At 37.1% G+C, this 24,165-nt stretch overlaps 1 protein-coding gene across 6 annotated transcripts in view; it reads left to right on the forward strand.

Annotated features, from left to right (window-relative positions):
• Positions 1-24,165, forward strand: part of PATJ (PATJ crumbs cell polarity complex component) — a 394,842-nt gene that overhangs the window by 159,753 nt on the left and 210,924 nt on the right. For all 6 annotated transcript variants that reach the window (XM_069593029.1, XM_069593048.1, XM_069593038.1 and 3 more), the window contains exon 27: positions 7,100-7,199. In XM_069593029.1, the coding sequence (XP_069449130.1) occupies positions 7,100-7,199 (100 nt within the window). The remainder of the gene's footprint in view (positions 1-7,099; positions 7,200-24,165) is intronic.

The raw sequence follows: 24,165 nt of genomic DNA on the forward strand, positions 1-24,165 counted from the left end.
ATATTTTTAAAAACTTATTGCTGTTATTTTCAAACCTATTTCAGTTATAACCACAAATTATATTTTATATAATATCTTGTACCTTGCACATTGGTTGAGACTTTTTTTATGGCCTAGCACATAGGTATTATAAATGTATATTTGTGATTTAAAAGAATAGCTATTATCTAGTTACAGATTTTTATACAGAGTTATTAGGGAAAACTAACTAACTGGGTTATTCAGGTATTCTATATACTTACTGATTTTTTTGATCAGAGTAACTCATCTTCCATTTTGATGGTTAAATTAATCTACTTTTCATGTAGTTTTTCAGTTTTTATTTTATATTTTTCAAGATAATTTATTAGGTTAAATTTAAAAATTTAATATCCTCATAGGGATATAATTGACCCTTTCATTAATATGTGGCCTTACTAAGTAGTGCCTTAGTATCTAGTTCATCCAATATCCTTGAATAGGACAGATTTCCTTTTATATTGTTGTCTGATAGTTTGTCTTGGAAATTTATGAGCCACACAGAATGAATTCAAGTCTCTAACCTAGTGGATCTGGGCTTGTAAGGAATTCTCAGGGGACATCTTTTTTCTTTTTCTTTTGTTTCCTTCCATCTCATTTTAAGACCAAGGCCAGGAAATATTCCTGTTGTCTTCTGTAATCAAAATTTTGTTTTATTTGCTTTATTTTAAACTTTACCCATTGAAAGTTTCACCCCATTAAAGGAAAAAAAAAAAAAAAGCTATGCCTGATTTGATCACTTGGGAATACTTTATTTACAGAAATGTATGAGGGCTAATCAAGACCCCTTGAGGATTTGGGGAGAAGGGTTCTTGAAAAGGATAAGTAATTAGGATAGGAATTAAGTTGGTACCGAATTATAGAACTATCTGTTTTATCCTGGTTGTCTACCTTCTCAGTTCAGACCTTAATCCCAAATGTTATATTCAGATTAGCAGTAACATGCACTGTGTGTTCAGGATTCTGTGGTTTGTTTTTGGCAACTGCCAGTAAACACAGATAATGTGTAGAATCTAGAAGTTCATGGTTATAGTTGCAGAGGTATTAGTTTGTACAAGTTGCAAGTCATCTCTTGCAAAATACTTTAACCTGTTTGTCCTTTTTTGCAGGGATTGGGTTTTGGGGGTTGATATCTTTAGTCCTACTTCACACCTTGTTTGACCTCAAATAGAAACTTTGGGCTAATTAAATTTCTAGCTCTCACTAGATAAAAATGAGTACATACTGCATGATTATATTTATATAAAAGTTGAGAAAATATGTTTTTGTAGTGACAAGAAGATCATTGGTTCAGGAGAATAGGGTGCCAGGGAAGAGGGTGATTAAAAAGAGTCATGAAGAAACTTTTGGGGTGATGGTTACATGTTCATTATATTAATTATGGTGGTGGATTTGAATTGTACACTAAAATCTGTGCAATTTTTTAAGTCAGTTATACTTCAGTATATTGAAGTGAAGCTATTTAAGACAAAAATTCCCTGTTTTTCTGGAGCTTGCATTTTACTAGGGCAAAGCAAACAATATAGAATTCAGTGACTGCTAACTTTAAAGCAATATGGGAATGAGACCTGAAGACCCACAAAATATAACATCTGGTACATAAGCTCAAAGAAGGGAGATGATCTATCTCATAATTGCTCTTTTTCTGCATCGCCCAGAATGCTGCCGGCCACCTATTAGGCATACAATGCATGTTTATTGCGTAAATAAAGAATCCTAAAAACAGAACAAAACTAAATCTCTGGTTTCTGGTCACTAAGGATTGGCACATGCCCTCTGGGGATTTACCTTCTGATTTGGAATTTATGGTTGTTTCTGGCCTCAGTTATAAAAATATAGTTTTGATTTTTTATCTGTGATATACGTATATATGTGTGTGTGTGTGTGTTTTAAAGAAGGGCTTCTCAGAATATTTAGTCTGTCTTATTGCTGGAATTGTGTTGATTCATGTATTGATTCAAATATCTGAACATTAATCAATTGTCTATTGGAAACCGATAGTGTTACAGTCTCTGTGCTATAGTCGGTGGATATAACATCAAAAAGGAAACAGACAACAGGTTGTGGAGATATGGACAATAAACACACAGATGAATACAAAGTGGTTACTGATTTAAATACTTTGGGGAACAAGGTAATTAATTGACTAAGGAAAATTCCACATGAGATTTCATGAAGGAAAAGATAAATGTATGATACTTATCAACTCTGGTGCATTAAATCAAATTGAATTTCAATATATAGCAAGGATATTTGCATTCAAAATTTTTAAAAAATCCAGTAAGAGCCCAGTAAAACCAAAAGTCAATGTATAATAAGTCTACCCAGCTGAATTCCTTGGCGTGGAGAAGAAGTCATCACTAAGTTAACATGGCAATAGTTAACAATGCAACCATAAACCCCAAATCAGAAGGTTAAATGGAACACAGGAAAATGACTTTTCTCTGGACAGCATTTGGCAGTATCTGGTGACCTAAGCCAGAGATGTTTGTTTTATTTTTAGTTTATTTATTCAATAAATATGTATTGTGTGTCTATTAGGTACCAGGCAGTGTATCAGATAAGTGTACCAGATAAGTGTACTTATCTTCCCATAAGTACCAGGCCTTATGGGAAGATGACAGTTAGCCATGTTAGTGAATCTTTGGAGAATTCAGAGGTGATTATTACCCCCAGTGGACAGAGGAGCCTGGTGGGTTACAGTCCATGGGGTCTCAAAGAGTCAGACATGACAGAGCACAGCACAGCAGTATATTGTTGCCGCAAAGCACTCCCACTTGTGAGTCAATTGATCATATGAGAATCTACATCTCCATTACAGGATGATGTTTCAGTGGTTACAGGATGTACTTCACTATGCTACTGTTCTCTGTGATTATAGCTTGTGTACAAAGCATTATTCTACACCTTGGAATGACAAATTACCTTCACTCCAAGAAGTGCATATATGAATGTGATATGTAGTGAAATAACTGGAAGTGTAATTGGTATGATAGAAATATGCCCAGAGTACTAGGGGAGACGTTTGCAAAGATGGGAGGTCACGTGATGACTAAACGCTCTCTTTAACAGTTATTATTGGTAGAAATAATTCCTTTTAGGCATTTTTTTTCCTCCTTAATACAAAAGCAATCATGTTCTCTAGAATTCCTGACCATCAGAAAGGAGACAATAAAAATCACTTGAAACTATTAGTAGAGGTGTAGGTTAGAAATAAAAATTTGGGCTTGAAATTATTCACATTAAAAAAGATAGAGGAAGAAAGTGACTGAAAAACTAAAAAAAAAAAAAATCAAGCAGTTCTTGAGTAAATCTCTAGTTTTTTCTCATTTTGTTTTATTTCAGTTCAGTATTTTCTGACCTCTTACATAGAATGTGGAACATCAGACTTCATAGAAATGCTGTTATCAGCTGTAGATTCATAACTCTTTGGTATTTTCTTTCTAAATTTTCTTCAGTATTATTTCATATGTTTTCTTTCTTTTAAGAAAATTGTGGACAGTCTTCACCACTGGGAGATGTCATTAATAGAGTAGTCCTCTGTAGTTAGTTATCTTCGTTTTCTTTTTGTGTATTACCCAAATGAAAATGCTGTTTCCCACTAAACATAGTAACATAGTAATCCCTAAAAGTATGGTTACATTAACCTTATAAAAATATATCTATCCCAAATAAGAATATTTTATTATATGTGAAATATTACTCCAATAAGGTTGCTATTAAGGCATGCACCTATTCCAAGGGAAAAATCTGGATTTATCAGACTCTGGAACTAAGAGGAACCTCATGAAGGTATTTGCAAAGATCAGAATGATCTCTTGTGACCCTCTTGATGACACTTAGAGTATTATAGGATGCATGCTCTCTGATTATTCTTAATAGCAACAAATAAAACAGCATTCTATCAGGGATACTCTACATTGTGCTAATGTTTAGAACTGGCTGATAATTCTCAGGCTAATGTGTATCCAATTGTGATACACGCATGTACAGCATGTGGACATGTGGCTATCATGCAACATTAGTATAAATGTTTTTATTATCTTATATATTTTTGTTTTATAGTAACACACCAGTGAGATCAAGGAGATCAGGGAGAAGGTATAAGCATTTCTAATTAAAATTACCAAATCATTTTGACTTTGTGAATCTAGATTCACATATAAAAATGCTTCTGAGTTAGTTGTTTCTGTGAAAAGGGATTTCTTAAAAGACTGGCACATCTAAAGTAATATACGTTTAGTTTCACTATTTCTTAAAAAACTCGGGGAATATTAGATTTAAATAATGCTTCTTAGTCTCTAACCAATCAGAAAGAGAGACTTTAAAAGACTGAGTTTTTAATACCCCCAAAGGTAGGAGGATATTTTGTGCTCACAATGAGGTAAGAGACTTTCTCCTTTTCAGATACACAGAGGATTTCAGCTTTTGTCCTGTAACTTTAGCCATGTGTCAGATGTAGACACAAAAATGCAAAAACACTGGTCTGTCTGGCAAAAAGCTGTTCTTTACATTGGAACTGAGACATGTTCTTGTACAAAAGGACATCCAGGCAAACAATCTAAAAACATGTTTGCTGTTTTCTCTCAATCAAGAGACAGTAGATGCCCAAAGAACCAGTATGTAATAGATCCTCATCATTCCAATAAATATCACTAAATTGCCAGATCATAAAACCAGACTCCACTCATTACTTCTAATGGTGAATAATTTACAGCTGAAGTACAAATCAGAACCAAAGCTAGCTTAATATTAGAAACAACAACAACCACAAAATAGAATTGAAAATTAAAAAATGGAAAAACAGTTAAAAAGACAAAGTTCTGTTGCCATTGGGAATTTACCATTGGAACCAGGAAATCATGTCTATGGGCTTAAACAGTTTATGGGATTGTATGTCTCAGCCATCACAGTTCATTGTCTCTGGAAGATGAGTATACTTGAACATATCAGTGGGGCTTTCAAGACTGACTAATAAAATTAAAGAAAAGAAACTTGACCTTTGAAATTATGCAGAATGTAACAGTGCCAGATGTTTATTAAAATTACCAACATGGGAACCTAAAAGGTGGTTATCCTGGTTCAGAGAGAATTGGAGAGAGTATTTATATTTACTGAAAAAAATGTTTAAATAAGATTCAAATTTAGACACTAAACTTGTTAATGTCTTATAAGGTAATGCAGCTATAATTTGTTAAAAGAACTTACATTTCTACAAGACATCTAAATGCTCTCTTTACAAAATTTATCTATTTATGTATTTGGCCGCACTGGGTCTTTGTTGCAATTCATGCGCTCTTGGTTGCTGCCCATGGGCTTTTCCTGGTTGCGGCAAAAGGGGGTTGCTCTCTAGGGGCAGTGCATGGGCTTCTCATTGTGGTGGCCTCTCCTGTTGTGGAGCATGAGCTCTAGGGGAAGGGTTTCGGCAGTTGTGGTGCGCAGGCTTAGTTTTCCCACGGCGTGGAGGATCTTAGTTCTTGGACCACGGATCGAACTCATGTTCCCTGCATTGCAAGGTGGATTCTTAACCTTGGACCATCAGGGAAGTCCTGAATATGCAATGCTCTTGAACAAGAATGGTTTGTGTTACTGTCATTTTTCTCAATGTTAATATGTCAGAGAACTGGAACAACATGAATGACAACCAGTGATTTGCTCATTCAGCAAACAGTTAAGGACTGTTCTCAGAGCTGAGCATGTCCTATGGTCTGTTTTCTCTACCCTCACAGAAGTTCTGTTCACCCTGGCCCTCACTATGCATACTTGCTCCAGCCTTTGTTGCCACAGTGAGAGCCTGGACCTGCCTACACTCTTCTCCCATATGTGGTAGAAAGATGCCTGGACATCTGGCAACCCACATTCATACCGTAGGGAGCCCAGAATATGCTTATCCTACATTCTTTGTCAGCATGTTGGTAGAAGTGAAATAAATAGGTCATATAAACAATTGCCCCTTAAATATACTTTTTAAAGTGCTATTAAAGAGAATTCATATCTTTTACTACTATTTTAAAAGCTAGCTCTCCTTGTCCTTAGCTTTGTCTTTCACTTAGAATGACCTTTGATTAGATGTTATCCTAAATAAATTTGAGTGTGTGTTTTTCCTTATGGATGCCAAACAGTGTTTTCCATTTTGGAGGAATTTATTACATGTCTGCTTTCTGTAATGGACCAGTCATTGTCCATTTACTGAAGTGTATCCTGCCATTAGTGGCTTTGTCCTATAAAGCATAATTGATTGTGCTTTATTGAAATCCTGTAGCAAAACAAATCTTAATTCAGTTATTTTGGCATCTGTAGGGAGCTTGGGTATATCGGCTCCTATTCTTTCCAGCAGCTTGCATCTCTCCGTAGTTTGGCATGTTTTATTTTTCCCAGCATTTAAGAAAAGGTCTGCATTGTATAAAGGTAATATGATCATAAAGTCTTCTTTAATTAAGTCTCTTTAAACCAAATATTGATATACTGTATCATTTGGTTTGTAAATGTAAAGAATGCGTATACAGAAATACAAAAGGTATTCATCGTAAAGCTTTTTCTCTCTCTTTTTAAAACATTGAAATATGTGTTAACTATTTACAAATTATAGATGAATACCTCTTCAGTTAGAAAGTCTTGATATTTCAAGTGTTTATAACGAATGAAATCTGTACCTTTTATAATTGAATAAAAAGTTGAAATAATCATAAGATTAACACATTGGGTCATTTTTATATCTAAGACATTTTTGAAATGTCTCTCATTTGAGTTATTTGGTCAGAAACAAAGAAAACTAACTCTCAACAGTGTAAAGAAGATACATATAATTGATTTTGTCACTGGAGAAAGGAATGCATGCTTCTGGGAGGGTCAACAGTTTTAAAAGTTGTGCTTTTGAATTCCCGTTTTCTGTATTGGTGTATTTATATCACATAGTCACTTTGCATAATACCATAGAGAATAAAAAAAATTATAATCCTAGTGATATGATGAAAGTTGGATACAGTCAAAATATTTACAGATTATCTTTTAATCCTGTTTGTCATTGAGGAAGAGGTTGAACAAAGGCAATTAACTCTTCTCTCAAATTTTGCATCTTCAGAGGCGAGGAACTGCTCCACCGCCAATGAAACTGCCTCCTCCTTATAGAGCTCCATCTGATGACAGTGATGAGTCTGAAGAAGAATGTGCATTTACTAACAGTGAGTTCCTTTTCATTGTTTGGGATAGATGCATAACATTAAATTATACTTTAATGATTGTTGTAAATTATCAAATACAGTGGTGTGGGTTCTTAGAAAATGTGTATGAACATATCTTGCTGAAAAAGAAAATTCAGATCTCCTAACTTTTGTGACTTTATTTTCCTAAGCTTTTGCCTTTGACAATATAACAGAGTGAATATCAAAGGCAACTGGGTGGTAAACTTTTATCTACAGTCCATCCTAGTCTTACTATTTGGTTGTGAATATAGAAATGGTAAGAAGTCCTTGAAACTGGAGTTTGACCAATAGTAATCAGAGTTGAATGTAGATGTTAGTCCTTGATTACTTGCTGTGCCCAGATGAATGGTGATATTGACAATGCAAAATTATAGAAGGCCCACCAAGTCATAATTTTCGCCTTTAAATGTCGTTTCATGATGTCCTTTTACATTAGTTGCATCAAGTATACATTTACACATATTTAAAGGAGGCTTTATTTAAAAGCATTTACATTCCTTTTAGGCATGTAAACTATATGTAGTTAGATCTCATTGCTGTTGTATACAGAATTTGTTTCGGAGTGATGAAAATGCTCTAAAATTAGATTGTGATGAGGTTGCACAATTTGTGACTATACTAAAACCTACAGGATTATGCATTTACACGATTGGCTGTAATGGTTTTTGGAATTTATATACTTTAAAATAATATTTTTCCTTATATAGAAAAGGAATTTGATACAGACATTGAAAGAGTGAAAATTTGGTCTCCAGTATTTCATAGTGTGTGACCTTAAGTATTCCTTCTTCTATGAAAATAATGGTACCTATTTTATAGGGGTTGTGATGAGGATTAAAATATGGTGATAAGGCTGTTAGCCTTTTATATTGTGAATCTTCAAAAAGTATTATAAAGTTGACTATAACTTTATAATTTTCTAAATATATAAATAAAATATAAAAATAAATATAAATAAACAATTAGGTTGACTTTATAAAAACTTGCTTTGTACTTTGTGATTTTATAGAGCACTTTCTCGTGCATTTTCATTTATTTGACAATCTTTGTTGAAAACCAACTGTTTTTCACTAACAGTGCTAAGTGAGCCTGCTGTGAGATAAATGAAACTTTGCTGCTTTTTTTCTCAGTGGGGTAATCCACCTGGAATGTAGGATACAAAGGCATGGAAACAAAATTTAACAAAAGCAGTGAAGCGCCTTAGTTCTCAACCTCTTTGAAGGCGCGGCACATACTGGATACAATTGATGTATGTGTGCACTTGTGTAATGTAACCCTTTGTTTTGATAATAATTATTACAGAAGCTGCAGCAGAGTGGAGGTAGCTTGTTGATTATTCATAATTTCTGGGTTACTAGAAGGCCCATATTTCCTTGGTTGTTAGGAAACCTGGTTTAAACATCTGACTAAGATTACATTCTAACCCTATTCACTTAGTTGTGAATTCATGAACAAGTTTCTTAACCTTTTCATGGCTTTTCACTTTCTCATGTATATGGAGGAGAGGGGATATCTTATAATAACCTGTCTCGTAGTATTGCTGTGAGCATTAGAGGAGAAAACATTTAAAGAACTTAGTGTAAGGACTGTGATACTTAGTAAATACTCCACTTTACCATGTGCCAGGTCTTCATACGTATCATTAACTCAGTCAACATAATAATTTTGTGAGGTCTCTATACAAATAAAGAAATAGGCTCACAGAAATTAAGAACTATGTCAAAAATTACACAGCTAATAAATAGTGGAAATGGAATTTAAACCCAGGCACTCTGACTCCAGAGCTGGTACAGTCTATCATCTATTCTTCCCATTAATTAAAATGGTAATATCCCAGAAATAGGAGCAGCATGATTGGGGGTGGCCCAGGGGCAAAGAATCTGCCTGCCCATGCAGGAGACAGGAGATGCAGGTTTGATCCCTGGATTGGGAATGTTGGTGACTGAGCACACATTCAGTGTCAATCACTGCGCCTCCTGAACCCCACTAACAGTGTGAGTATGTGCAGTGAACGCACATGTACACGTGGTCTTGGAATGGCTCTGTCTAATGGTGTCAGATGGTATCCACTGTGTGTGCGTGTGTGTTCAGTTGCTCAGTCATGTCCAGCTCTGACCCCATGGACTGTAGCCTGCCAGGCTCTTCTGTGCGTGCAGTTTTCCAGGCAAGAATACTGGAGTAGGTTACCATTTCCTACTCCAGACACTGAATGCAGATACAGACTTCTAATAACAAAGTCATCTTTTAACTATGACATTTCGCAGATTCTCCAGCAAATTTGAATTTCACAAGTTTCTCTAGCTGTGAATATAACTTTCCATTCATTTTTCTCCCCAGTTTTTTCCTTCTCAGTGTACATTTCCTTCCCATTGAATTTACTTTTAACTTCTGCAGAAGGGTTTGAACTGTATGGAGTTGGGACATAGTTCACAGTTAAAATGTATGTGAACTTAAAGCCTCTAGCTTTCCTGAATTTCTTCTTGATATGGATCCTGTGAGTTTTTATTTGTTCCTTCAATTCAGTTCAGTTCAGTCACTCAGTTGTGTCCAACTCTTTGCGACCCCATGAATCGCCAGGCCTCCCTGTCCATCACCAACTCCCGGAGTTCACTCAGACTCACATCCATTGAGTCGATGATGTCATCCAGACATCTCATCCTCTGTTGGCCCCTTCTGCTCCTGCCCCCAATCCCTCCCAGCATCAGAGTCTTTTCCATTGAGTCAACTCTTCGCATGAGGTGGCCAAAGTACTAGAGTTTCAGCTTCAGCATCTAACTCTTATTAAATGACTGCTCTGCTCATCTGTTCAAAACTTAAAAGTAAATTAGTTCATTGTTTTATCAGATTCTTATTGTTCCCACACTAAGCATTTCTTTTTACAATGGTGAAAATATGATTATATAACTTTTCCGTGGTTCACAACAAGGAAGTGGACAACTGGAATCCATGCCTTAGGCCTACTAGGAAGTGATGATTGTATTAGAGAGATCACTGTCATGAGGTACGCATGATTCTAAAGTGTAGTTTAATCTAATAAGTCAGCTTTAGTAAGTTACTCATTTGTAAAGTTTATTCAGTCAAGAGATACTTACTGAGTGGGTATTTTAGGTGGGCAGACACTGTCTTAGGGGTCGGCAACATAGCAGGGAACAAGATTTCTACTCTTACTGGCTTATATACTAGAGAGGCAAAAAGCTTATAAACAATAAAATAGTTTAAATATTATAAGTACTGTAAACACCAAATAAACAAGGTAGTTTGAGAATAAATCCCTTGGAGGAAGCAAAATTAAGTGAAATGGGAAGTCCGAGCAAGGTAGGACCTAAATGGCAAAAAAGGACCAAAGAGCTGGCTTTTTAGTCATCATATTGATCAGTTTTTTTTTTTTTCCCCAAAACTGTGTTTCTCAGTAACACATTTAACAACCAAATACAGATGGGCACGTACACACATGCACACATGCTAATATGCATATATAATTAAAATAAGGGTGTCATGAAATATTGCTTATCTTTATAACATATGAAGAACTTTTTTCTTACTACTTTTCTTTTTTCTTTTTTTTTTTTTGGCCCTGCTGCATGGTTTGCAGAGCTTTAGTTCCCTGACCAGGGTTTGAAACTGGCTCACAGCAATGAAGGGCTGAATTCTAACCATTGGACCACCAGGGAATTCTCCCTATATGGTTCTATTTCAGTTTTTAAAATGAGTTTGCATCTCAGTTTATTTCTTGATCGACTAATAAGTCACAACCTGGAGAATGAAAAGCACACATCTGGATCTGTGGTTCTCAAATGTTGGCTTGCATTAGAAGCACCTGTTGGAAGTTGTTCAAACACTAATTCCCTACCCCAGTTTCTAATTCTTCACACCTGGGAGTGCCCAATAATTTACATTTCTAGGTAGTGTTAATACTTGTGATTCAGGGCCCACATTCTGAAAACCGCTGATCTGGATGGTATTAAACTCATGGAAACTGGTGAGGCAGTGTAACACATATAGACAGCAGCAAGAAGGGAGTCCAGCACTTGCCCAGCATAAGAGCATCCAAGCATAAGAATACTCTCAGATTATAAAATTAGTTTAAGAGAATGTGTTTCAAGAAGGGCTATGTCGCTGAACCTCGGTGGTCAACTGTGGAAGGATTCTGAGAGGCTGAGGAGGTTGGAGACAGAGTAACCCTTGAATTTAGCAACTAGTATTGCTGGGGATACTTAGTAAAATAAACAAAGTAATTATTGTTCAGGTTGTTGTGCAAATTCAGTGTTTCAACCAATACAGGCATACCTCCTTTTACTGTGTTTTGCTGGATAATTTTGTAGGTTTGTGGAAACCTGCATTATCAGATGATGTTTAGCATTTTTTAAGCAATTAAGTGTTTTTAAATTATGGTATGTGCATTGTTTTTTAGACATAATGTTATTGCATACTTAGTAGATTATAGTATAAACATAGCTTTTATCACTTCGTGGCAAATACAAGGGGAAAATGTAGAAGTAGTGGCAGACCATGGCATCCAGTCACATCACTTCATGGCAGCTGGACAGGGAAACAATGGAAACAGTGACAGACTTTCTTTTCTTGGGCTCCAAAATCACTGCAGAGCATGACTGCAGTCATGAAATTAAAAGACGCTTGCTCCTTGGAAGGAAAGTTATAACCAACCTAGACAGCATATTAAAAAGCAGAGACATCAGTTTGCCGACAAAGGTCTGTGTAGTCAAAGCTATGGTTTTCCTGTAGTCTTATACAGATGTGAGAGTTGGACCATAAAGAAGGCTGAGTATCATAGAATTGGTGCTTTCAAATTGTGTGCTGGAGAAGACTCTTGAGAGTCCCTTGGACAGCATGGAGATCAAACCAGTCAGTTGCAAAGAAAATTAACCCTGAATATTCACTGAAGGGATTGATGTTGAAGCTTAAGCTCCAATACCTTGGCCACCTGATGTGAAGAGCTGACTTATTGGAAAAGACCCTGGTACTGGGAAAGATTGAAGGCAAAAGGAGAGGGGGGTGGCAGAGGATGAAACGGTTAGATAGTATTACTGACTCAATGGACATGAATTTGAACAAACTCTGGGAGATAGTGGAGGATAGAAGAGTCTGGCGTGTTACAGTCCATGAGGTCGCAGAGTCCGATATGACTTCATGACTGAACAACAACAAAGCTTCTATATGCACTGTGAAACCAAAATGACTCAAACTATGACTCCCTTTTTTGCAGTAGTCTGGACCTGAACCTCACAGCTCCCAAGTATACCGATAGAGAGAGTGTGTTACATAACAGGCATTTATATTATAGATCACTCATCTTATTTAATGCAGAGTTGAACATATGACATTCTGCTGTCTAATTGCCGTAAGATGTCGTACAATCATCTTAGAAATAAGAACTTTTTGAATTTTAATTAAGAGTTTTGAAACATTCAAAATTAAGAAATAGGGCTTCCCTTGTGGTTCAGTGATTAAAAATCCCCATGCCAATGCAGGAAATCCAAGTTCAATTCCCGATCCAGGAAGATCACACATGCCCTGGAGCAGTTAAGCCTGTGCACCGCAACCCCAGTGCCCATGTGCTGCAGCTACTAGAGCCCATAGGCCCGAGAGTCTGTGCTCCATAACAGGAGAAGCCACCACAATGAGAAGACTGCACGCCACAACTAGAGAGAAAAGGGAAAAGCCCACACAGCGACAAAGACCTAACACAGCCAAGAACAACAAATAATTAAAATTCTGTTTTTAATCAAGAGGCAATATCCACATAAATGCTTACCTGTTGACAAAACTACCATTATCAAACCAGCATGACTTGTCAAAGGGAGGTATCAGTGGTGCATGGTATAGTGTTTAATACCTAAATTTAAAGTTATTTAGATTGCCTTGTCAGAGGTTTAATAGCATCGAGGGGATGAAATGATAACTCAGTTCACTGACATGTGATGACTTTCCAGTCTATTTCTGGCCTTAACCTTGCTCTGATATCCTGACCCAGATTTTCAGTTGGCTACTGGAAAGATGTCATAACTTTATTGTCTTTCTTTCTGGAAAGTGAAAAGTGAAAGTCGCTCAGCTGTGTTCAACTCTTTGCGACCCCATGGACTATATAGTCCGTGAAATTCTCCAGGCCAGAATACTGGAGTAGGTAGATGTTCCATCTTCAGGAGATCTTTCCAACCCAGGGATCAAACCCAGGTCTCCCGAATTGCAGGCAGATTTGTTACCAGCTGAGCCACCAGGAAAGCCCTTCTTTCTGAAAATGAATCAGCAAATGTAGATAAATCTTCTTTCTCAATCTCCTCATATTTGTAGTTCATGTTTTTATTGCCACAATTTTAGTAGCTATGTGGTAGTAGCCACAGTTCATTAAGTACCTACTATGTGCCATAAATTCTCTTCAACTCTTTAAGTGCATTCTCAGAAGAGCCTTTGAAAGGTGATCTCTTCTGCTGATTTCAGCTGCATGTTACATTCTTTGGAAAATCTTGCCTGACTCCTTATTCTAATACTTATTCCTGTTTTTTTTTTTTTTGGCAAATTAATGAAAGAAGGTAGGTGACTTGCATAGTCCCATGGGGTGCACTGAAAACCCAGGTGTGCTCTGGTGCTTTGGAGGTACCTTTTCTCCTGAACTGTACCATCCATGTGGTTTCAGAGCGTTCTGTCCAAAACAGCTTGACGTCTCTTTCTTAATGTGCCACCCATTATTCTATCTTAAAGTCCCGATCCTCAGGGAGAGGAGCCGCAGTCTCCACAGAGCCCTGCTTTGTTCACTTTCAATCCCAGAATGTAAATGCTTTTATGTCACTTGGGTCATTCTAACCTGGTGGCATTCAGTCTTCCAATTACAGTTTTAAACTGCAGGGAGCAGAAGGTTTGGAATGACTTTTTGTAACATAAGAGAGTGAAGCAATGAGAATCTTACAATTGGCCTGTCTCTTGATGCATATGAAGTCTTAGGAATTCAGAATGTAATTGACTTGTCTGACACCTTGCTTTTAAGTGATATAACAAAGATTTGAATAGAACCTCCTGCTAAAGACCTTTTAAAGCCCCTTCTTTATCCCTTAATTCCAGAATAGCATACTCTTCTGAGGTGTTTTGTTTTTCCACATTTTTTCCCCCTCAGTAAGGATTTGATTTAACTACTACTCTGATACATCATTTTAGCATTTTGCTCAGATTTCCTCCCCCCCCCACCATTACATGTCATAATGTAATATTCAGTATAAGGAATATATTTGGAATATGAAGCACAATAAGGTTAGCCTGTGAACCACATCACACAAATAAAAATTAGATTACCAATACCTTGCATTTTGTGTTTTACTTTAATTCTTATTTTATGTCAGTTGTTTTTAAGGATTGGATACTAGCTAAGACCCTCTGAAATGTGATTTATTACCAGATCACTCAGAATCAGACTATGTATAAGTTTAGAGGGGATGAAAACAACTTTATTGAGATATAATCCACATTATCATACAATGCACCTACTGAAAATGTCCAATACAGTAGCTTTTAGTTTCATACTAAAATAACTGTTAACTGTTTTAACAGTTATTCACAAATAATAAAATAGTTGTCAATCTCAAAAACTCAACAACTAAAATAATATTTTGACAACAGTACGTCGAGCTATATATTAACTGTAAATATGAAAAAAATCTTCTAATCAGTATTATCTACTTAGAAAATATGAGAACTTTCCTAATAGAAATAACAGAAAATTTTTTAGAAATCCGTTAATAAAATATTTATAAATGTAGATCATTCGATGTTCCATAACTTTTTGAGTTACTGTTTGGCAGTGTGATAAAAACTATAAACCCACTCACTCTCAAGAAAAATGTGTACAGATTCACAGAAATAGTCCTCTGTATGCACACACACGCACACACTCACACACACTTCTAAATAGGCATCATATGGCGTTAGTGAAAGTCTTGAAACCCATGTAAAATAATTTGAATCTAATTAAATGTGTATGGGGCATTGGTAGTGGTAAAGAATCCTCCTGCCAGTGAAGGAGCCACAGGAAATGCAGTCTGATCCCTGGGTAAGGAATATCCCTTGGAGAAGGGAGTGGCTACCCACTCCAGTATTCTTGCCTGGAGAATTCCATGGCCAGAGGTACCTGGCAAGCTACAGTCCATGGAGGTCACAAAGAGTTGAACATGGCTGAACATGCACACACACACACTAAGTGTATATAGGCTTTTTAAAATATGAAAATTTTATTGAACATTGACTTAGAAATGAAATGTTAAGTGATTTTGGAAAAGAAAACTTGAGAGAATGGGGCCATGCACTTCCCTAGTATCTGAATATATTCTTAACTGATTGCTTTCAAACTCAACCTGGAACTTTAGAAATGAGTGAGAGAGTTTTTGGCTGTCTGAATAGTTTTTCTCAACCATGGACTACTGACATTTGGACTTTAATTCTTTATTGTGGAGGACTGACCTTTCATTATAGGATGTTTAACAGCATCCTTGGTCTCTACTCACTAGACGCCAGTAGCGTCTCCCTCCCACTCCAGTTATGACAACCAAAAATGTCTTTATACATTGCCAAGTGCCCCTGGTCTAATGGATAGGGTATTCTACTGTTATTTGTAAGTTGGGTGCCAAAGGCACTCTGTTGTATGTATGGGATAATCTTGTACAGTAAAGAATTACCCTGCATAGGATACCAGTAGCACTGTTGATTAGAAATATTGTTTAAAACTACTTATTAAAGCAATTTAGTATTTGCATTAGAATGATCTATAATAGACCTAGAGTCTATTCAGAATTTAGAATATAAAATTATTTTTGAAATACTAGAAATAGGATAAATTGGTCTATAAACAATGGGTTAGATAATCATTTGGGGAGAAAATATGCAGATATTCACTTCTCACCAAAATTATAAGTGAATTCCAAAAGAATCATGTACATCTGAAAACTGAAATCCTAAAAATATTATAAACGTCTAAGATTTTTTTTTATTTTTTTATTTTTTTAATTTTAAAATCTTTAATTCTTACATGCGTTCCCAAACATGACCCCCCCCTCCCACCTCCCTCCCCACAACATCTCTCTGGGTCATCCCCATGCACCAGCCCCAAGCATGCTGCACCCTACGTCAGACATGGACTGGCGATTCAATTCTTACATGATAGTATACATGTTAGAATTCCCATTCTCCCAAATCATCCCACCCTCTCCCTCTCCCTCTGAGTCCAAAAGTCCGTTATACACATCTGTGTCCTTTTTCCTGACTTGCATACAGGGTCGTCATTGCCATCTTCCTAAATTCCATATATATGTGTTAGTATACTGTACTGGTGTTTTTCTTTCTGGCTTACTTCACTCTGTATAATTGGCTCCAGTTTCATCCATCTCATCAGAACTGATTCAAATGAATTCTTTTTAACGGCTGAGTAATACTCCATTGTGTATATGTACCACAGCTTTCTTATCCATTCATCTGCTGATGGACATCTAGGTTGTTTCCATGTCCTGGAGATTATAAACAGTGCTGCGATGAACATTGGGGTACATGTGTCTTTTTCAATTCTGGTTTCCTCCGTGTGTATGCCCAGAAGTGGGATTGCTGGGTCATAAGGGAGTTCTATTTGCAATTTTTTAAGGAATCTCCACACTGTTCTCCATAGTGGCTGTACTAGTTTGCATTCCCACCAACAGTGTAGGAGGGTTCCCTTTTCTCCACACCCTCTCCAGCATTTATTGCTTGCAGATTTTTGGATCGCAGCCATTCTGACTGGTGTGAAGTGGTACCTCATTGTGGTTTTGATTTGCATTTCTCTAATAATGAGTGATGTTGAGCATCTTTTCATGTGTTTGTTAGCCATCCGTATGTCTTCTTTGGAGAAATGTCTATTTAGTTCTTTGGCCCATTTTTTGATTGGGTCGTTTATTTTTCTGGAGTTGAGCTGCATAAGTTGCTTGTATATTTTTGAGATTAGTTGTTTGTCAGTTGCTTCATTTGCTATTATTTTCTCCCATTCAGAAGGCTGTCTTTTCACCTTGCTTATAGTTTCCTTTGTTGTGCAGAAGCTTTTAATTTTAATTAGATCCCATTTGTTTATTTTTGCTTTTATTTCCAGAATTCTGGGAGGTGGATCATAGAGGATCCTGCTGTGATTTATTTCTGAGAGTGTTTTGCCTATATTCTCCTCTAGGAGTTTTATAGTTTCTGATCTTACATTTAGATCTTTAATCCATTTTGAGTTTATTTTTGTGTACGGTGTTAGAAAGTGATCTAGTTTCATTCTTTTACAAGTGGTTGACCAGTTTTCCCAGCACCACTTGTTAAAGAGATTGTCTTTACTCCATTGTATATTCTTGCCTCCTTTGTCAAAGATAAGGTGTCCATATGTGTGTGGATTTATCTCTGGGCTTTCTATTTTGTTCCATTGATCTATATGTCTGTCTTTGTGCCAGTACCATACTGTCTTGATGACTGTGGCTTTGTAGTAGAGCCTGAAGTCAGGCAAGTTGATTCCTCCAGTTCCATTCTTCTTTCTCAAGATTGCTTTGGCTATTCGAGGTTTTTTGTATTTCCATACAAATCTTGAAATTATTTGGTCTAGTTCTGTGAAAAATGTGGCTGGTAGCTTGACAGGGATTGCATTGAATTTGTAAATTGCTTTGGGTAGTATACTCATTTTCACTATATTGATTCTTCCGATCCATGAACATGGTATATTTCTCCATCTATTAGTGTCCTCTTTGATTTCTTTCATCAGTGTTTTATAGTTTTCTATATATAGGTCTTTAGTTTCTTTAGGTAGATATATTCCTAAGTATTTTATTCTTTTCGTTGCAATGGTAAATGGAATTGTTTCCTTAATTTCTTTTTCTACTTTCTCATTATTCGTGTATAGGAATGCAAGGGATTTCTGTGTGCTGATTTTATATCCTGCAACTTTACTATATTCATTGATGATCTCTAGTAATTTTCTGGTGGAGTCTTTAGGGTTTTCCATGTAGAGGATCATGTCATCTGCAAACAGTGATAGTTTTACTTCTTCTTTTCCAATTTGGATTCCTTTTATTTCTTTTTCTGCTCTGATTGCTGTGGCCAAAACTTCCAGAACTATGTTGAATAGTAGCGGTGAAAGTGGACACCCTTGTCTTGTTCTTGACTTTAGGGGAAATGCTTTCAATTTTTCACCATTGAGGATAATGTTTGCTGTGGGTTTGTCATAGATAGCTTTTATTATGTTGAGGTATGTTCCTTCTATTCCTGCTTTCTGTAGAGTTTTTATCATAAATGGATGTTGAATTTTGTCAAAGGCCTTCTCTGCATCTATTGAGATAATCATATGGTTTTTATTTTTCAATTTGTTAATGTGGTGAATTACATTGATTGATTTGCGGATATTGAAGAATCCTTGCATCCCTGGGATAAAGCCCACTTGGTCATGGTGTATGATCTTTTTAATGTGTTGTTGGATTCTGATTGCTAGAATTTTGTTGAGGATTTTTGCATCTATGTTCATCAGTGATATTGGCCTGTAGTTTTCTTTTTAAAAAGATACACTCTTGGTACAGGTTAACGTCTTTTGATTTATTATATCAGCACAGTAAAAGAGAATGATAAGTTGGCTTACAGAAAAATTTAAAACATAAACTGTATACACGTATTTTTGAATACATATATATTCAGCTAAAGGTAAAGGAGAAAAGGAAAGATATACCCATTTGAATGCAGAGTTCCAGACAATAGTAAGGAGAGATAAGAAAGCCTTCCTAACTGATCAGTGCAAAGAAATAGAGGAAAACAATAGAATGGGAAAGACTAGAGATCTCTTCAAGAAAATCAGAGATACCAAGGGAACATTTCATGCAAACATGGGCACAATAAAGGACAGAAAAACTATGCACCTAACAGAAGCAGAAGATATTACAAAGAGGTGGCAAGAATACACAGAAGAACTGTACAAAAAAGATCTTCAGGAACAAGATAATCATGATGGTGTGATCACTCACCTAGAGCCAGATATCCTGGAGTGTGAAGTCAAGTGGGCTTTAGGAAGCATCACTATGAACAAAGCTAGCATAGGTGATTGAATTCCAGTTGAGCTATTTCAGATTCTAAAAGATGATGCCGTGAAAGTGCCACACTCAATATGCCAGCAAATTTGGAAATGCAGCAGTGGCCACAAGACTAGAAAAGGTCAGTTTTCATTCTAATCCCAAAGAAGGGCAATGCCAAAGAATGTTCAAACTACCACACAATTGCACTCATCTCACATGCTAGCAAAGTAATGCTCAAAATTTTCCAGGCCAGGCTTCAACAGCATGTGAACCATGAACTTCCAGATGTTCAAGCTGGATTTAGAAAAGGCAGAGGAACCAGAGATCAAATTGCCAACATCTGTTGGATCATGGAAAAAGCAAGAGAGTTCCAGAAAAACATCTGCTTCTGCTGTATTGACTATGCCCAAACCTTTGTGTGGATCACAACAAACTGTGGAAAATTCTTCAAGAGACGGAAATAACAGACCATGTTACCTGCCTCCTGAGAAATCTGTATGCAGGTCAAGAAGCAACAGTTAGAACCGGACATGGAATAACAGACTGGTTCCAAATTTGGAAAGGAGTATGTCAAGGCTGTATATTGTCCCCCTGCTTATTTAACTTATATGCAGAGTACATCATGTAAAATGCCAGGCTAGATTAAAGCACAAGCTGGAATTAAGATTACCAGGAGAAATATCAAGAACCTCAGATATGCAGATGACACTACCCTTATGGCAGAAAGCAAAGAAGAACTAAAGAGTCTCTTGATGAAAGTGAAAGAGGAGAGTGAAAAAGCTGGTTTGAAAACTCAACATTCAAAAAATGAAGATCATGGCATCTGGTCCTATCACTTCATGGCAAATAGATGGAGAAACAATGGAAACAGTACTGACTTTATTTTTGGGGGCTCCAAAATCACTGCAGATGGTGATTGCAGCCATGAAATTAAAAGACACTTGCTCCCTGCCAGAAACACTATGACCAACCTAGATGGCATATTAAAAAGCAGAGACATTACTTTGCCAACAAATGTATGTCTAGTCAAGGCTATGGTTTTTCCAGTAGTCCTGTATGGATGTGAGAGTTGGACTATAAAGAAAGCTGAGCACCAAAGAACTGATGCTTTTGAACTGTGGTGTTGGAGAAGACTCTTGAATCCTTTGGACTGCAAGGAGACCCAACCAGTCCATCCTCAAGGAAATCAGTTCTGAATATTCATTGGAAGGCCTGATGCCGAAACTGAAACTCCAGTACTTTGTCCATCTGATGTGAGGAACTGACTCATTGGAAAAGATCCTGATGCTGGGAAAATTGAAGGCTGGAGGAGATGAGGATGACAGAGGATGAGATGGCTGGATGGCATCACCGACTTGATGGACATGAGTTTGAGCAAGCTCTGGGAGTTTTTGATGGACAGGGTGGCCTGGTGTGCTGCAGTCCATGGGGTTGCAAAGAGTCAGACACGATTGAGCAACTGAACTGAGGAACTGACATATTCAGAGGAAAAAGACATGTACAACAATGGAAAAATATGTATATATCAGAGATCATGTAATAGATTTGAACAACAAATACAAAAATTCTGTTCAGTGTCATTAAAGTGAAGTGACGTCACTCAGTCATGTCTGACTCTTTGCGATCCCATGGACTACATGTAGCCTACCAGGCTCCTCTGTTCATGGGATTTTCCAGGCAATAGTACTGGAGTGGATTGCCATTTCCTTCTCCAGGGGATCTTCCCGACCCAGGGACTGAACCCGGGTCTCCCGCATTGTAGACAGATACTTAACCGTCTGAGCCACCAGGGAAGTCCTTGTCATTAAAAGTGAGAGATATATAAATTAATAAAAATCAGATTTTTTTGACCCTCAGATTACTTTATATTTTAAAAATTAGTGTTGCTCATTGTTGGAGAGATTGTGGAAAAAGAGAGTTCTGTATACTGTTGATGGGATTCTGAATTCATGTACCTCTTTCTAGAGACATTTGGCAGCACATGTAAAGTCTTTCAATGTGCATATTGTTTGACTGTCTCAATTTCCAGTGATATATCCTCAGGAATGTGTTGCCCTTATACATGTATGTATAAATGTGTGTGTGTGTGTGTATACATACAAAGAGATTTCCTGCTGTATTTTTCACTAGTAGCAATTAGATCACTGTATATTTTATGAAATTAATATACCCTACAATCTTTACTCAGTTAATCTCTAAGCATTTCTAGCCATTTGACCTGAACAAGTTGCATGCCTTTCCCTTAGGTTTCTTATCATACTATAGGGATGAGAGTAGTACTTCTTTCACTGGAAGCTTGTGAGAGACTAGAAGAAATGATGTGTGCCGCATGCTCATGTAGGAAGTGACACATAGTGAGTACACTAACATGTTAGCCGCTGCTATTTATTATTATCAGTACTAATTCAACATTCTCCAGTGTTTGTAAATATTGCCACTACAGAATGAAATTCTGCCATCAGTTCAGTTCAGTCGCTCAGTCGTGTCCAACTCTTTGCGACCCCATGAGCCGCAGCACGCCAGGCCTCCCTGTCCATCACCAACTCCTGGAGTCCACCCAAACTCATGTCCATTGAGTCGGTGATGCCATCCAGCCATCTCATCCTCTGTCATCCCCTTCTCCTCCTGCCCTCAATCTTTCCCAGCATCAGGGTCTTTTCCAATGAGTCCACTCTTGGCATCAGGGGGCCAAAATATTGAATTTTGAGCTTCAGCATCAGTCCTTCCAATGAGCATCCAGGACTGATTTCCTTTAGGATGGACTGGTTGGATCTCCTTGCAGTCCAAGGGGCTCTCAAGAGTCTTCTCCCACACCACAGTTCAAAAGCATCAATTCTTCGAATTTTTATCCAAAAGTTATTATTATTTAATTTTTAAAAATTTTAGAAGTCAGTTTTTTGAAATTTAACTTTCTCATGTAGGAACAGTACTTTATTAGCACTGTCTATTACCCAGAGGTCCTTGATCAATTGAATACTGTGATACTGTTTTACTTCTACTCTCAGGGGGGATGATTAGAAAGATACTTTGGATTACTTCACTATTTTGTGGTATATTTTCCCAGTCTTACTCCTTATTTTTCCCTGGACCAGAGGTGGAATTATCACAGAAAGATTTGTTTATGATTTTATAGTTTTTCATTCCCATGGAATTTCAGTGTTGTGGGCTAGATATTTTATTTTCATTTCATCCTTCCCAGTGTAGAAAGAACACACAGGAAATTTTTTTGAGAAAAATTCATGGTCCAAGACGAATGAATGTAACAAAACAGAAAAGAGACTCACAGATATAGCTACATAAGTATTGGTTGCCAGTGGGAAGAGGGAAGTGGCGAGAAGAAATTTAAGGGTAGGCAATTAAGAGGTACAAACTACGAGGTACAAAATAAATAAGTTGTTACGAGGATATAATGTACAGCACAGGGAATATAGTCAGTATTTCATATTAACTTTATTTTTTAATATAAATTTATTTATTTTAATTGGAGGCTAATTACTTTACAATATTGTATTGGTTTTGCCACACATTGACAAGAATCTGCCATGGGTGTACATGTGTTCCCCATCCTGAACCCCCCTCCCACCTCCCTCCCCATCCCATCCCTCTGGGTCATCCCAGTGCACCAGCCTCGGGCATCCTGTATCATGAATCAAACCTGGACTGGCAATTCATTTCACAGATGATAACATACATGTTTCAATGCCATTCTCCCAAATCATCCCACCCTCTCCCTTTCCCACAGAGTCCAAAAGACTGTTCTATACATCTGTGTCTATTTTGCTGTCTTGCATACAGGGTTATCATTACCATCTTTCTAAATTCCATATATATGTGTTAGTATACTGTATTGGTGTTTTTCTTTCTGGCTTACTTCACTCTGTCTAATAGGCTCCAGTTTCATCCACCTCATTAGAACTGACTCAAATGTATTCTTTTTAATGGCTGAGTAATACGCCATTGTGTATATATACCACAACTTTCACAACACAATATACAAGCAACTCCTGCAGCTCAATTCCAGAAAAATAAACGACCCAATCAAAAAATGAGCCAAAGAACTAAACAGACATTTCTCCAAAGAAGGCATACAGATGGCTAACAAACACATGAAAAGATGCTCAACATCACTTATTATCAGAGAAATGCAAATCAAAACCACAATGAGGTACCATTTCACGCCAGTTAGAATGGCTGCTATCCAAAAGTCTACAAGCAATAAATGCTGGAGAGGGTGTGGAGAAAAGGGAACCTTCTTACACTGTTGGTGGGAATGCAAACTAGTGTAGCCGCTATGGAGAACAGTATGGAGATTCCTTAAAAAACTGGAAATAGAACTGCCATACGACCCACCAGTCCCACTGCTTGGCATATACACTGAAGAAACCAGAATTGAAAGAGACACGTGTACCCCAATGTTCATCACAGCACTGTTTATAATAGCCAGGACATGGAAGCAACCTAGGTGTCCATCAGCAGATGAATGGATAAGAAAGCTGTGGTACATATACACAATGGAGTATTACTCATATTAACTTTAAATGGAGGATAATGAAAAGTTATGACCAACCTAGATAGCATATTGAAAAGCAGAGACATTACTTTGCCAACAAAGTTCTGTTTAGTCAAGGCTATGGTTTTTCCAGTGGTCGTGTATGGATGTGAGAGTTGGACTATAAAGAAAGCTGAGTACCAAAGAATTGATGCTTTTGAATGTGGTGTTGGAGAAGACTCTTGAGAGTCTCTTGGACTGCTAGGAGATCCAACCAGTTCATTCTAAAGGTCAGCCCTGGGTGTTCTTTGGAAGGAATGATGCTAAAGCTGAAACTCCAGTACTTTGGCCACCTCATGCGAAGAGTTGACTCAATGGAAAAGACTCTGATGCTGGGAGGGATTGGGGG

The sequence above is a fragment of the Ovis canadensis genome, chromosome 1 (assembly GCF_042477335.2).
Source record: "Ovis canadensis isolate MfBH-ARS-UI-01 breed Bighorn chromosome 1, ARS-UI_OviCan_v2, whole genome shotgun sequence".
Classification (NCBI taxonomy): domain Eukaryota; kingdom Metazoa; phylum Chordata; class Mammalia; order Artiodactyla; family Bovidae; genus Ovis; species Ovis canadensis.